This window comes from Crinia signifera, chromosome 3, assembly GCF_055691185.1.
Source record: "Crinia signifera chromosome 3, ASM5569118v1, whole genome shotgun sequence".
Taxonomy (NCBI): domain Eukaryota; kingdom Metazoa; phylum Chordata; class Amphibia; order Anura; family Myobatrachidae; genus Crinia; species Crinia signifera.
Window position 1 is genome coordinate 320,623,243 of NC_139219.1, and position 16,328 is coordinate 320,639,570.

Here is a 16,328-nt window from a genome sequence, read left to right on the forward strand (position 1 = left end):
TAAAGGTTAATTGACCACTTCTTTATTAGCCATATCTCCTACTGAGCCGAAACGCGTTGACAACTCAGGGGACTGCATTTTGGACCTGGCAAGCCACGGAGGTAACGTTGGACCCCGTTTTTCACCTATCACTCTGTCCGGACTTTATACCAAAGTGTTCAGTGATTGTGTTATTGTTGTGCCATGTTGCCTACGGGTTTGGGTTCCATTTGCCATTTTTTATTTTTGTAATTTTATCTTGGACCTTTTATTTGTAATTTTTTTTTTTGTAACAAGTATTTTTGTATGTCTATTGACTTTTTTTTCCTTTCACAATCGCCTGGATCGTTTCTGGAATGATCACTGGACCATTCGCCTTCACACTTTTCTCCCACTTCAGCCCAAAGAGTTTAAGAGACTTTCTTCCTTTGGCTGTATAGAAGGAAATAGTTCTCTCTTCTCTTTTTTTAGTACACATTGAATTGCATTCACTGAACACTTATATATTTTTAGATAATTCTTGTAAAATATTGGAGCGCTTTTGATTGTTTTTGTCATTCAAAACATTTTTTTTCCATATCATTTAGGGTTGTTGGTGATAACCGTGTCGAACAGTAGCTGCTCAGCGCAAACTTTCAGATACACATTCCACACAAAATTTCCACTTTAAATGACCACTTTGTCATGACCAATTTTGAGCTGGTTTGCCAGATTTGGGTTCTCAAATTCACCTTGGTGGAAAACAAAATTTAGTTTTTACTAGATACAAAAGTGTATAAATTAAAAGTCATTCATCAAATAAACCATTTTGTAAAATGTATTTAATCTATTAAGAGAATAGTCACTGCAGTAGTACTGAAGATACTTGTACTGTACATGTACTGTAAACCTTACTGCCACCTGGGTGATTGCCAACAAAGTTTGGGTAACAGTGTAATAATCATTAACAATGTGCTTAACCGCCATGCTCAAGTACATTCACATCCACTATAATCAGTTGGCAGCAGTACTCCAGGTTAAGGTTTGAGGAACAAAGCGTAAAGGGCATTAAAGGGTGGAGGGTTTTATGAAAGGAGAGAGCACCCTTGCTGTGTGTGATTTTTAATAAATGAGCCCCTTAGGGTGACATTTAGTGAGATACGAAAAAACTGTTTTTTTTTGGCGATATTTTCGTCCAACATCGCAAGTTTTTCAGAAAAATCGCATATTTAATGAGATGCGAAAAGCGTCAAAAACGCGCATTTTGCTGCAAATTCGCACATTCTGAAGGTGCGATTTTTAGGAACTTGCATCTAGATGTTTTCCCATTATAAAGTATACAAATCGCATATTTGTCCCAGCGCTATAGAGGCTGTTAGCGTGGTTGGCTCGATGCATCTACATGGAGATGCTTTCAGCCAATCAGGGGTGAGCTATGCTCCATGGAGACGCATCGAGCCAACAACGCTAGCCGCCTCTATAGTGCTGGGAAAAGTGTGCTAAGGTGCCATTTTGGAATGTAAGCCCGGGGCTGGCTCAGGAGGGAGGACCTCGCGCCTTTTTTTTCCATTTTTTTAACACAAAATTGCACATTTCCCCAAATTCGCACATTTTCAAGACTAAAAATCGCACATCTTCATGACTAAAAATCGCACATTTTCATAACTATAAATCGCACATTATCGCACTTTTTTTGCCCGGATTTCATATTCCATTAAATATGCGTATTCCGGGAAAAAATAGCAATTTTGAAAAGTGCGATAAGGTGCGACTTTGGAATGTGACTAAAAATCGCATCCTATTAAATGTCACCCTTAGTGTTTACATATGTAAATAGAAACATTTTCATCCCCCAAACAAATTTAAATAAAATTGGTGCAAATATAAGAAGCATGGCTAATGGGATACCCCTTAGTGGGGGGGGGGGGGGGTGTCCTATTTTGTGTTGAATGATTTGTTGGTTTTAAAATTGACACAGATGTGTCCTCATGTATCATATACTTGCAATCATGATCTAGTCACATTGCTTTGTATGCCCATGGGTGTGGCTATTGCAGCCAAGTATGGCATGGCATTACCTGTGCCCGTGGGTATGCATTGCAGCAACAATACTAGAGGAAATATCTGTACCTCTTTTTTAGCATTTTGAAATATGTTAGTTTCAGGTGCCATTTCTTAAACTTTCTGCCCCCTGGATCACCTTTAGTAGATGATTGACAACAGTCTCAGCACCAGTACTTGGTTGCTGCCCCTGCTCTTACGTCGACTGATCATGATCAATATCAACCCAGAGCACTTATGTTACTAACATGATGGCACATGTTATGAGCATTATTGTAATATAGTGCTACTGCCTGTACCTGAACATACACAAGTTTTACAGAAAGCAAAACAAAATGATTTCCTCTTTTTTTTTAACAACTGACAGCTTTGAACTGGGACTCACAATGTTTATATTATTACCATGGTGGCATGGTACCTCCGGAGCCTTATTGTAACACACTGCCTTTGCCTGGCCCTGAACATACATGAGTTTTTTAAAAAAAATCATCTTTTCTATTTTTTTAACAAATAACAACTTAACATTTTGGGGGGAAATTTAGTAAAATCAAATTGGTACGAACTGGTTGATTGGCCGGTGACGTCAGACACCGGGTCTTCACCCAGTCAGTCAGCAGCAGGCTCTGGGGGAGCTCTGTTGCTAATTGGCTAGTCATGGCTCCATAAGAAGCCCATGTTAAACTCTGGTCATACACACGTGATTTGGGCCAATTTCACTTGATTTCTCAGACCAATTCTTGAGGGGTAAGTTTGCAAAATCTTCCAAAAGTGAAAAGAGTCAATGACAATAACTGCTGCAGTGAGATAATACTGGATTTATCATTGGTGACTGGTGGGAACCCAAAATGTGATTTGATAAAAAAGCGACTCACTTTGAGGTGAAGGGAGTAAAATATAAAATTAATCAATTCATCACATGCCACACACGCAATGTAATTTATTTATTGGAGTGTGAGTGCAATAAAGTTTATATAGGTAAAACTACCCGAAACCTGAAATCGAGGTCTGCAGAACACATCTATAATATAAGAAAAGGATGTGCCACCCACCCACTCTCTGATCATTTTTTAAAGACTCACCATAAGTGTGAGGGAGCGATTAAAAGATTTCTGGGGATACAGCAGGTGGTTACTAATTGGAAGACCAGGGATTTAGAAACAAGATTGGCTAAAAGTGATATGAAGTGGATCTTCACTCTAAATAGCCTCCATCCCAACGGTCATAATGCGGACTTCGAACTTAAATGGTTTTTAGATTAATGATTTTACTTATTAAGTTTAATTGTGAATCTTACTCATGTTTTATCTGCTCATTTTATGTCACTTTTTAACTTACTAAAAACCTTTTATCATTTCTAGTATGTTTTTGTTATGTCTTTCTTAACCTCATTTTAACTGTATGCTTTATTATATTTTTTACACGTGGTTCTGGATCTATTATGGATGGGGAAATCCAGTGGGGGAAGACCATCCCGGTAAATAGGGATGGACTATGCAGGAATACCAAGTACTGCACAGAAGGTGTTGAGGATGAGCCTTCCCCCACTGGCCAATCAAAGAAAGAACATCCAACACATGCCCTCAAGTTTGCCCTGAACAAAGATGGCGGACGGAGTTTAATAAGGATGTATAACATGTAAAAATCCGAGGCAATACAAAAATAAAAAAGCGAATAGGAGAAGTCATTTGGGCGCTAAAGGAATGGAGCCGAATAAGTCCAACTGAGGTGATTACCAACTAAAACCGTTACCGCTATTATCGTAAAAACCGGAAGCGGCAACATTCTCCAGGCCGGTGGAACGCAACCGGAAGTACAGCTGGAACGCAAGATATTTCCGGCCCGCGAAAATCGCGGAGTTCCCATTGGCTGTTACTAATCCTTAGACCCAGGAAATGGGTGTAAAAGGCAAGAAGATCATACCAGTATCCACACACAGCTTGATAAAGGAGACAGAGGATCTCCGAAACGCGTTGCTGCTACGTTTGGATACTACGTTGCTTCATCCCTGTGCAATATCTACACGGCACCTTGGAAGCACTGGACACTTTATGCACAAGCACTTTGAACATCTGAGGACTCGATTAAGCCAACTGCGGTGGTGCCGCAGATTCTCCAATAGGAGCCCAGCCCACCGCAACCCATCTATTTGGTGAGATCCTGATCCTCTTATTTGTGCTGGACCCGAACAGTGGTCTGTTCATGATTATCATTGGAAGTATACATTGAATGTCTTCCCCACCACATGTTTGTTTTTATACATATTCAAATGTCACAATAAATTTCTGATAAAAATTATTTGTGTATCAAGATCACATCTTATTGAAAATAAGGGTTGCGCAATACTTGGACATATTTGTTCTATATTGGGAACCCAAAATGTATCAATATTTATCCCTTTAATCTGAAATTATGTTTTGGGGCTATTTATAAAAAAAAAAAAACAGACGTGGCATTTACAAGATCACTTTACTGTCAGGATTACAAGATCATTTTTACAGAATAACAATTAACAGTAAACATTGATGGATGTATGTACAGTGAGACACCCGAGCAGTAACTGACATCTGAAGGCGCCTTACGCTAAGGACAAGTCAGACCCAATTCCCCTTGAGCTTCCCCAGCAGCACTTACAATTCGGCACTTGATGTGCCATTTTTACAAGCGATAAATCGCACACGACTTATTGCATGTAACTCCTGGGGAGCTGCAGGTGGGGAAGGGCAGTAGAATTTTTTTTTTAAACTATTCAAATGAATGGGCGGCCACTGATTGGCCGAGAGATCTCTTTCTGCCAATCAGCGGCTGCCCATTATATTGTATGTTTTTTTTTTCAAATCTCCTGCATGCTGCCTGCCAGGGATGCTGAGCGGGGAGAGCGCCTCTCCTCCCTGGCGCTTCCACGCTCTGCAGATAAATGTGTGCCAGCGGTGCAGCACTGCTGGCACACACCTATGGACAGCATCTGATGCGATACATGTGCCGCTGATGGTTACAATTCCGATTTATCTTATGTTCTGCAGGTCTGTCCTCCTAATCCGGTCCGATGTGCACGGGACCGTGCGTCACTTGTGCCGATTTCACCCAATTTCTTGGTCCAATACACTGGAATGGGGTGAAATTGTATAAAGTATGATCATAAAGTGGCTGCATACAAAGTCTGTATCTACTGTGGTCATCCGTGAATCAGACCGCGCATATTCTCTTGCTTCGTGCTGTGATCTTAGGCACGAGGCACAGCGCAGATGTAATGGCGCTTAGGAGGCGTTGTGAATCCAACCGCAGCATCTAGGTCCAGCTCAGCCCCCGGAGGAGCCTGGAAAGTGAAGTTCTGCAGCAGCCGTGTAAAGAACAGGAACAGCTCCATCTTGGCCATGTTCTCCCCAGCACAGCTTCTTTTACCTACAGGGACAATACATTATATCAGTTTGCAGTCACAGTCGGCATGTCAACATTCACAGTGATTCTGACATAATGTCAACATATGATTTTAGGGGTCAGTTTTGGTACTTCTTTACTTTCACGGCGCCAGCATGGCGCCGCGCGTACTTCCGGGTTACGCTCGCCACCAATTAAGTAAAATAAACTAAGTTAACGCCATGCCAACATGGATAGTTCATACCTCCACTATCCATGTTGGCATGGAGTTGATTTTAATTAGCGTGGCGAGCGTAGCGAGCCACCGTGCCCGCAGCGTGGGCGAGCGAAGCGAGCCCCGCAAGGGGACTCTGACGCGCGGCGCCATGCTGGCGCCGTGAAAGTAAAGAAGTACCTCAGTTTTAATTACGATTAGAAATAGATTAGGGTAAATCCTATGTTGCAATAGGGAATAGGGTTAAATGGTATACGACCATTAGGTTGACACATATAAGGTCAACATGCATTGGGTCGATCACTGAAGGTCGACATGGCTTAGGTCGACACATGAAATAAGTCGACGTGTCTAAGCTCGACATGGTCGGAAGGTCAACACAAACATTAGGTCCACAATGGCTAGGTTGACAGTTAAACGGTCAACATGGGTTTTTCACTTCTTTTTTTTGAGCCGACATGCGCCGACAGGCGGCATTTCATGCCCTCGCAGTGAGCCATGCAAGGGGACGCATGACTATGTCGACATTCGGGACAAAAAAACTGGAAAAAAACGTTGACCTTTTGACTATAGACCTAGCCATTGTCGACCTTATGCTTGTGTCAACCTTCTGAGTCAACTTTAAGTATGTCAATCTATTTCATGTGTCGGCCTAAGCCATATTGAGCTTCAGTGGTCGACCCAATGACCCATACTCGGTTATATTAGAGCTAGGCTGCAGTTGGGCGTTGATTAGGGCTACGTTTGGGCTGCAGTTACTGTTTTGCTGGGGTTGGGCTGCAATTAGTTTTAGGCTGAAGTCAGGGCTAGATTAACCCTTTAAGTGCCAACATCTCAGTGAGAGTTGTGCAAAATATCTGCTAAAAATACCATCGTCACTCACATTCGTTATATAAATTCAAATAAAAAATGGGTACTTATGTATTATCTGGGCTCCCATGTTAAATGCACCCCATTTTTTCATACCCCCACTATCCAACTATGCATGGAGTTGATTTTATATAGTGTGGCGAGTGCAGCGAGCCACCGTGCCCGAAGCGTGGCGAGGGGGCGCGGTCTCATAAGAAAAACGGGAGCCCAGATATTACATAAGTACCAAAAAATGTTGTGTATAAAAAGCTAATATGCAGTTAGGGTTTGGTTAGGTTTGGGTATAGGATTAGAATTATATTTCAGTAAGGGTTCCGCAGGAGGCGGTCGCTAAGGTCTGCCCACAAAAACGGTGTATGCATCTATGATGCCAGCCTCCGCCCCCATAGACTTACTTTTATCAATGAAGGGAGGAAAAATCATTGATGGTCCGCTCGCATGGTACTGTGGGGATTTGGTTGATGGGGTGGGGGGGGGGGAGTGCATTTGGTGGGGCGGCGATTACATGTTCGCTATTGAGCAAATATACAAGCGGGTCTGATTCGGGCCCAGTGTCTGAAGTGCAGTGTATACGACCCACACTATATCTGACCTACACTATATTCCGCACTGTACCTGATGCGCACTGTAACCAAAACTGTACACATCCTGTAACATGGCAGACAGGAGCTGATTGACTGGTGATTTATCTCTCTTTGGGCCAGATTCTCTATGCTTCAAAAGTGATAAAATAGAGAGTGATAAACAAGCAGCCAATCAGCTCCTACCTGACATTTTTCAAACACAGTCCGTGACATGGCAGGTAGGAGCCGATTGGCTGTCTGTTCATCACTCTCCATTTTATCACTTTTGAAGCTTACAGAATCTGGCCCTATGTCACTATCACTTGTTAAGGCTTAATACATCTAGCCCACTGTGTGGTGTAATGTGAATAACCAACACTACTGTGTGGTGTAATGTGAATAACCAACACTACTGTGTGGTGTAATGTGAATAATGGACATTGCTGTGTGGTGTAATGTGAATAACGGACACTACTATGTGGTGTAATGTGAATAACGGACACTGCTTTGTGGTATAACGTGAATAACGGACACTACTGTGTGGTTTAATGTGAATAACGGACACTGCTAGGTGGCGTAATGTAAATAACGGACACTACTGTGTGGTGTGATATGAATTGGTACTAATATGTGGCCATGCCCCTACCCCATAAAGCCATGCTATGGTGCGTACTGTCCCTATTTTCACTATGTGGGGGTGCCAATTCCATTTCTGGCACAAGGCGACAAAATGTCTAGTTACGGCACTGATGTAAGCATCACAATAGACTTACTGACAACAATTGACGTACAGTAAGTAATGTATCTATGGAGTATCTATGGAATAAGCAGGTGAGAAGACAAATGGTAGGGTAGTTGTATTAAGACTTGGAGAAAGATAAAGTGGAGGATTCCCATGGGAACCAATCGGCTTCTAACGGTCATTTCATAGACTGTTCTAGATCAATGGCAGATAGAGTAGAAGCTATTATCTCTCTCCAAGGTTTGATATTTTGGGGCAACAAAGGATAAAGTTACATTATGAGAGAATACTGTAGGTCAGAGGTTCCCAAACACAGTTCTGAAGGCTCCCAATGGTCCAGGTTCAAAGTATATCCATGTTTTAGGACACATGGATAAATCCAATTGACTGAGGAACTAATTAATTCAACTGTGGCCAAGCATGGATGTATTTAGACCTGGATCGTTGTGATGCCCTGAGAACAGCATTTAGGAACCTCTGCTGTAGGTATAATAGATGAAATACAAAAACACACATGACTTGTTTTTACTCATTGACGTCATGTGACGGAGGTGTAATTACCGGCTGAAAATGGCATAAAGGCCTCATTTTTCACAAAACGTCCATCAGAGTCCAGAAAATGCTGAGGATAAAACTCGTACGGTTTCTCGAAGTGATCCTCGTCTCGGAGGACGGAGGTCAGTAACGGGATGACTTGTGTCCCCTAAAGCAAATGCACAAGAGTTATAAAAGTCCAGAAATTGTTTGTAGTATAATAAAACATTGTATATTGGATGTAGAGTGAAAACTCATTATATAAACATAAATGTATGCGAATACAATAACTGAGGGACAGAAGCTGTACGGTCAAGGGTTTTTGCTATATAAAGGTGTCACCTGGGGCGTGAGTAGAAGATGTACCAACAGTTGCGGATGCTTTTTGGACAGCGTATGTGCCACAGGCGCAGTGACTGATTAGCGACAATGGTCACAATGAGGATTTTTTTGTAGAGTGAGTGACAGTCGGTGTGCATTTATGGGAGGTGATGGGGGAGTGGCTTGCCAAATGTGGGTGTGTCACAATATTTTCTGGTCGTGTCTGAGCCAGCATCTGCGAGTGGCAATTATACTGGCCCCAGCACCTTAGTTACGGCGGTCCTTCTGAGCAACCACAGGGCTTCTCACAAGTGCAGTGTTATGACCGATGACTGACTCCCGCTCCCTCCTCTGTCTCTCCCTGACACCCTTTTTCTCTCTCATTATTTCCTATACCTCTTTCCTTTACATCCCTTATCTCTTTCTTTTTCTTTCACCCCCCCCGGCACTCTTTTTGTCTCTTCCCTGGTAAGTTTGTCCTGCCCCAGGAAAACCACCACTCGAGGGGTTAATCAGCCACAGAACCTGTGTATTTCATAGGCATTCCAAATCAAAGGGATATTAGGGCATACATATACTGTACGTTATAACAGCGTTCTCTGAATTGTACAATAGAGAAGCACATGAAAGTGTTAAAGAATGTGATATCCCACTGCAAGCACCAGAGAGGATACATACAGATGACCGGCGGTCAGAATACCGATGCCGGCATCCCGATGGTGGGAATGATGGCAAGTATTTTGCCCCTTAATCCTCCCTTCCTGCAGTCTAACCGTAACCCCCCTCACCACAGCCTAACCTCCCAACGTCATCCCCACCAGACATTAATGATGCGGGAAGTGCCAACAGGGAAGGTTGGAGTCTAAGCATAACAGAGGTTTGATGGTCCTCAGTAGATATCCAGTGGGTAGATGTCACTGCCTGGTGATGGTTAACATATGTGCGTACCATTATAGAACTGTCCAAAAAATCTGAGTAAAGATAAAGGGGGTAAGAGGACCACAATGAGGGACAGTTCTATGCTCAAAGAGCATCTCATCAGTGGCCTACTACGGTGTGTGTTAGGTCCAACGTTCAAACTTCTGCCTTCGCTATAAAGTGTCGATTTATATGAATATAAAGTAATTCTTACTTTAGGTATAAAATACCCCCTGAACGTGACGTCCTGGGCAGTGGCGTGTGGGATATTAGTTGGTATTATGTTGGCAAATCTCTGAATCTCATGGATCACGGCATCTGTGTAGGGCAAGTCCTTCCGGTGCTCTAGATGGAGTTCAGCTGAGCCAATGACTTTATCTATTTCATTCTGAACATTCTCTGTAGTCATAGAAAGAAGGAAACAGGCAGAGTTAAATGTGTATTCTGCCCTTTCATACTAGTGTTACCCATCCAATGGTTAACCATCGACGGTCGTTATCAGTTGTGCATTCTATACCAATCGATGGTTCAAGCGGTGAGGATCTCCTTCTTCTTCCCCTTCCCCTGTGGAGAGGGGAAGAAGGAGGAGGGGAGGAGGCTGTTGCTTTGAAACATGCAGAGATGGAGCCAGTCACGTAACTTTAATTATGTCGCCCCCCCCCCCCCCAGAAAACTAATGGCCCCACCACCACCCTACTGCTCATTAGTATTCCACCACCCTTCCCGTAGCAGCCACTGGCCCCACCGCTCCTGAACTCAGTAATGACCCTTGCAAAATGGTTGCCATCTCTGCTAACATCTGTAATAATTTTGTAGGGTCATTTTCAGTGGAGGCATGCAAAGCCAGGACTGCAGGCAAGTATCTGCAAGTCCCAACAGGACTGTAACCCTCACAGTCCCCCAGTGTCCACAGCTACCCGGCATATCCAAGCCACCGCGGGGTCTGCAGGCGCTTTTGTTACGCCACTGGATGGAGCTGCAATGGTTAGAGAAAGAGAGAGAGAGACAGTAGGAGTCAATCCTCAGGCATTTAGGGCCACATGTGTCAAGCTTCAAAAAGCGATAAAATGGAGAGTGATAAGCCACCATCCAATGAGCTCCTAAGTTATGAGCTGATGGCTGGCTGTTTATCACTCTCCATTTTATCACTTTGTGAAGCTTGATACATCTTGCCCTTACTGCCTTACACTGTACCATGGTATAGTACTTACGTTGGATCTCCGGGTATTTCATCATGAGCAGGATGCCCCATCTCAAAGTGGTTGAGGTGGTCTCCATCCCAGCAGCAAACAGGTTACTGATGATCATTATAAGGTTTTCATCTTTGAAATATTTTACAGATTCTGGTTTCTCCTAAAAAAAAAATTAAAAAAGTTTCCGTATACAGTAAACATAATTTGAACAAAATTGAAGACTGAACAAGAACTGTACAGCATGAAGGTACCGTAATCTAGTAAACTCATTCATAGCAATTATTACTGTGCATCTACAAATGTTGGATTATGGAAGTTTTATTCTAACATACAAGGTGGGTGATCAATTAGCGCAGATCATTTTTGAAAAACAAAAACTAGGACTTTATTTTGCTTCAGACAATGTAATTAGAGCTCGTCCTTTTAAAATTGGTTTGCTTTATGCAAAAATACAAGGAATATGTGCAGTGCTATTTCTAGACTATTTGGCTCCCAGTGCGAACAGGTAAAAATATGCCCCACCCCTACCCCCACCCCATGTACAGGTCACAAAAATTGTGTGCGTGCACTCCAGAAAGGGGGTGTGGCCACATAGGGAGGGGTGTGGTCTTGCATCAGGGGTGTGGCTTTGCAGAAAAAGACTACCTGGCGTGGAACTCACTGTGACTGTCTGCTGTCCCCCCCAAAAAAAAATTCAATAAGGGCTGCCGACAGCCGTGCTATGAGGTTACCACAGTTACTGAAATTGAATCCTAAACATTTTAAAGAATGTATTGGATAAATGACATCTCAACACTGATTGGTGGCTTGAGGTGTTTGGACCCTCAGTTTTGGTAAAGCTGCCCTCATGTATTTTAATTGTGATCTATTTAATTTTTGGGTGGGAATTGCTAAAACAGCTAAAATTGTGTAATTTGACTCTGGTTTTGTTCCTACAGTATTATTAACCTCAACAACCAGGGGCGTAGCGCCAATTTTTGCGCCCCCCCCCTCCCCCCGCAGGATAATTTTGGCAACCCCGCCCCTCCCTAAATTTAGCGCTGCCTCAGGCTCACCGTTCTTACCCTGCCTCCCCCGCCGCGTCTGTAAGGAGAGGGGTGGAGGGCAGTGGCCGGTGCCAGCATCCGGCGCCCACACAGCCCCCGCTTCCCCAAGCAGCAGCGGGGGCTGCCTTACGATATCTACGCCACTGTCAACAACATTACATTGTGTAACAATATAGGATGAAGGCTGTCTGGCTACACTAAGCATCAGAGCAGAGGCACAAACACATGGCAGTTACTTCGAGCATAAAGCACATCTGTTCAACATGAAGCAATGTCAGACAGGATGGCAGTTTATAAACTACAGATACCCCCTCATACTGTACATCCAGCCAGGGACTGGCCATACTCGTGCTTCTAGAAAATGCCAGAAGGGCTGATGGCTGCATGGGTTGCCAGCAAAGCCGGCGGCAGCCGGTAAGCGGTGTAAGCGGGCAGGGGGTGCCAAGTCAGAGAGGCGCTTCCTTCTGCTGGCTACCCTCCACTGGATCCCCGGCACTTGATACAAAAAATAGCCAGGAGCAGCACCGCGGAGGCGCAGAGTGTCTGTCAGCATAAAGACTCCAAAAATGTCCACTACCACAGAGGAGACAGATGCTAGAGGTCCTCCTGCACTTCTAGCTTCTGTCGCAGGGTTTTTGTCTGTAACGCCGCTCCTCACCCGCCCACTTGTCTCAGCTCTGTTTTGGTTTGCATCAGGTGCCTACCCCTGGGCAACGAGCATGTACAGGCCCCTTGGCAATGAGCATGTAACTGCCCAGTGGCAATGAGCATGTATCTCTCCCTGGGCAATGAGCATATAAATCCCCCTGGGCAACAAGCATGTAACTCTCCATGTGCAAGGAGCATGTAACCCCTGGGCAAAGAATATGTAACTTGCCTTATGAAGAATATGTACATAGAATAAGTAACTTGCAACGTGCAAGGAGCATAAACCCCCCCCCTGACAATGAGTATGTATTCCCCCTTGGCAACAAGCATGAAATCCACATGGCAATGAGCATGTAAACCCCATGGCAATGTGCATGTAATCCCAAATGGCAATGATCATGTAATCCCCTATGGCAATGAGCACATAATCCCACATGGCAATGAGCATGTAATCATACATGGCAACTAATATGTTCACAAGGCAAGGCACATAAAACCCCTGGCAATGAGCGTGGAACCCCTGGCAAGGAGCGTGGAACCCCTGACAACGAAGTGGCATAATATGTAATGGGCACTACGGTGTTTGGCACATTGTGTAAGGGACATTACAGTGTGTGGTGTAATAGGCATTATGTCATGTGACTTTATATGTAATGAGGGTACTTATGTATTATCTGGGCTCCCATGTTAAATGCACCCCATTTTTTCATACCCCTACTATCCAACTACGCATGGAGTTGATTTTATATAGTGTGGCGAGCGCAGCGAGCCACCGTGCCTGGAGCGTGGCGAGCGCAGCGGTCTCATAAGAAAAACGGGAGCCCAGATATTACATAAGTACCGTAATGAGTAATACGGTATGTGGCATGTGTAATTACATGTGGGCATAATGTGTAATGCACTTTACGGTGTGTCGCATAATGTGTAATGGTCATTACATTATGCGCACTGTCCCTATTTTTTAGTGTATGTGGGGCACCAAAATGTCTAGTTACGGCACTGTTGCTACTGGGCATATTATGTATATGAGGCACTAGTACCAGGGGTATTATACACCCTTTTTTTCAGAGCCGAACACCCTAGCAACAGCCCTGGGTTGGTTTGTCCATCCATATAAAAATCCAGCAGCAACATCTCCTGGACATCACTGTGCATAGTGGGTGGAGATGTGCAGCTGTGTCACCGCTGCATGACGCAATCACGTAATGACATTTCTACGCAAAAATGTAACGACATCACGATGCGGTTGCATAATGACACGGAGATGCATCCACATGATTCCACCAGCTATGCACAGTGCAGCCCAGGAGGTGTTGCTGCCAGATTCTAATATGGACGGACAAATCAATAGACGGCTGTCCTGGTATGAACAGTGTGGGGAAGGGGGTGGCAACCGGGAGCTGCTGTAGACAGAAAAAGTTTTATTTCTTGTTACTGCAGCATGTCAGTCACCATCCGACTGAGGGCCCGCCCGATGATCTCTCCACCCTCCCACGGTTGTAGGGGCTTTGGTCACATGTACTATCCCTTTCCCTCAGCTCCTCCTCTGCTTTTTTATTTAGCAGACCCTCCCCTCATGGCTACAAAGGAGTCTCCCCTCTCTCGTGAGGAAAAGCTATGCACGCTGCGGCACCCCTGTTGCAGAACCCCCCAACTTCCTTCTTCCCTGCAATCTCTGTCCCTGCATCCCTTCATCACTGTCCCTGTGTCCCCACCATCAATGTCCCTGCTGTTACTGTCCCCGCTGTCCCTATTTGTGAATTTTGGCTCAATCCGTATGGCATAATGTGAATTTTGGCTCAATCCGTGTGGCATAATGTGAATTTTCGCTCAATCCGTGTGGCATAATGTGAATTTTCGCTCAATCCGTGTGGCATAATGTGAACTATGGCTCATTCCGTGTAAGGGGCAAGTATAAGGGGGTCTACTATTTTGTTGCATAATGTGTATAAGGGGTATATGGTGTGGTACACTACATTCAAGGACATGCCCCCTTTAGAGTGGCCACACACCCTTTTCTGAAACACTTTCGCAGAACTACAGCCTTCACTTTCCCATACCCCCACTTCAAATTTTCCACTTCGACCATTGTATGTATATATATATATATATATATATATGTGTGTTATATATTATTTATAACACAGAGAATGATGTACACTTGTATATTTTGCTAGTATTGAATATATTTGGAAAAGCATAGACTTCGAGGTAGGAGTCAGGGATAGTAGGGGAGGAGACTATACCAGGAGCCAGATGCTGAGGCTGAGGTGGGCCTGTGTACTTTAAATCCCAGGGCCTATTTGTAATCCCAGTCTGGCCCTGCCTGCAGCCTCAATACACCATGCAGCATGAGATGCCTGTTGTGAACGAGCTGCCAGGTCCCACTGAGTATCTTTTTTTGCAAGACAAGCAGTCGCTGTAATGAAATCTCTCTTCAAGGTTTGAAACATCCTTGGTTCCACGGTGCCCGGAGCAAGGGCATGTTCCCCCTCCCCCCTTGCACGGCGAAAAGGGGGACTGTCCTTGCTCGTTGCTAAGAGGACTGACCTTGCTCGTTAATAATAATAACAGGACCCCACAGGCTGCTCCCCCTGTATAATAAAAGGACACCACAGGCTGCTCCCCCTGTATAATAACAGGACACCACAGGCTGCTCCCCCTGTATAATAAAAGGACACCACAGGCTGCTCCCCCTGTATAATAAAAGGACACCACAGGCTGCTCCCCCTGTATAATAAAAGGACACCACAGGCTGCTCCCCCTGTATAATAAAAGGACACCACAGGCTGCTCCCCCTGTATAATAAAAGGACACCACAGGCTGCTCCCCCTGTATAATAATAATAACAGGACTCCACAGATTGCTCCCCTCCCCTGTATAATAATAATAATAATAATAATAAGACCCCACAGCGCTCACCCTTTGACGCCATGATGTTGATGTCCGCTGTGCCTGGCATCAGTCAGTGGGGACAGTTAAAACCCGACGAGTGCTCACACATCGCGCATGTGCCGGTTTGGGACACCGGAGGCAGGGATGCGGCGTTGATGACGTTGTGACATCATGGCGCCCCATCCCTGCCTCCAGCGTCCCAAACCGGCGCATGTGCAGTGTGACCGCTCGTCAGGTTTTAACTGTCCCCAGTGCAGACTGATGCCGGGCACAGCGGGGAGCGGGCGAGCTAGCAGCAGAGCTCCGGCACCAGGTGACATGTCGGCGCCCGGAGCTGGTGCTCCGCCCTAGCTACGCCTCTGGAAACATCTCCCAATATTTATATTGCAGCATTATTACCTCTTGCTGCTTGATGAGAAAGCGATCAATGAAGGTTCTCTGGTCATTGATGTCCAGCTGCTCCCTGCTCTTTCTGAATGTCTCTTTAATGAATTTCTGCATCTCGAGGGCGTTCTGACGCACAGTTCTGTGAGTTCCTGGTAACCAGCGGATTACAGACTTGAAGGTATTGTACAACTAAGATAAAGAAACGGTACGTCAGCACTCACAAGCTCATGTATATACAGGGGCTGATTCAGCATCAATCGCAAACAGGTGATTGTCTTATCTGGGCAGGCCTGGTTGGGATTGCATGCAATATAGCGTACGCAAAAGGACCACAAGCAATAAATCTCATGCAATCCTATCAATGTAAATAGTTAGGTTTAAGTCCAGGGCATGGGCCCCAAAGCAGTTGGCAATGTGTATGCATACACCGTGGCAAACAACTACTCACAGGTGCATGCGCTTAGACATTCATGCATACGCACCAAGCATTCCCTACGGGGAGCTCGAGACAATGACTGTTCACACCCACATCCAGGTGTTCAATTAAATGACAGTCAACAAGGTGTAGAATATAAGATGTCTATTTATCAAATGGTCATAACA

The 16,328-nt window shown here is 44.6% G+C and overlaps 1 protein-coding gene across 2 annotated transcripts in view; it reads right to left on the reverse strand.

The window, feature by feature from the left end:
• Positions 1–4,487: 4,487 nt before the first annotated feature.
• Positions 4,488–16,328, reverse strand: part of LOC146064838 (cytochrome P450 2K1-like) — a 32,762-nt gene continuing 20,921 nt past the window's right edge. For both annotated transcript variants that reach the window (XM_083178751.1, XM_083178752.1), the window contains exons 6-10: positions 15,738–15,914; positions 10,768–10,909; positions 9,771–9,955; positions 8,345–8,486; positions 4,488–5,418 (exon numbers count right to left, since the gene is read on the reverse strand). In XM_083178751.1, coding sequence (XP_083034877.1) covers positions 5,240–5,418; positions 8,345–8,486; positions 9,771–9,955; positions 10,768–10,909; positions 15,738–15,914 — 825 coding nt within the window. In that variant the 3' untranslated portion in view covers positions 4,488–5,239. The remainder of the gene's footprint in view (positions 5,419–8,344; positions 8,487–9,770; positions 9,956–10,767; positions 10,910–15,737; positions 15,915–16,328) is intronic.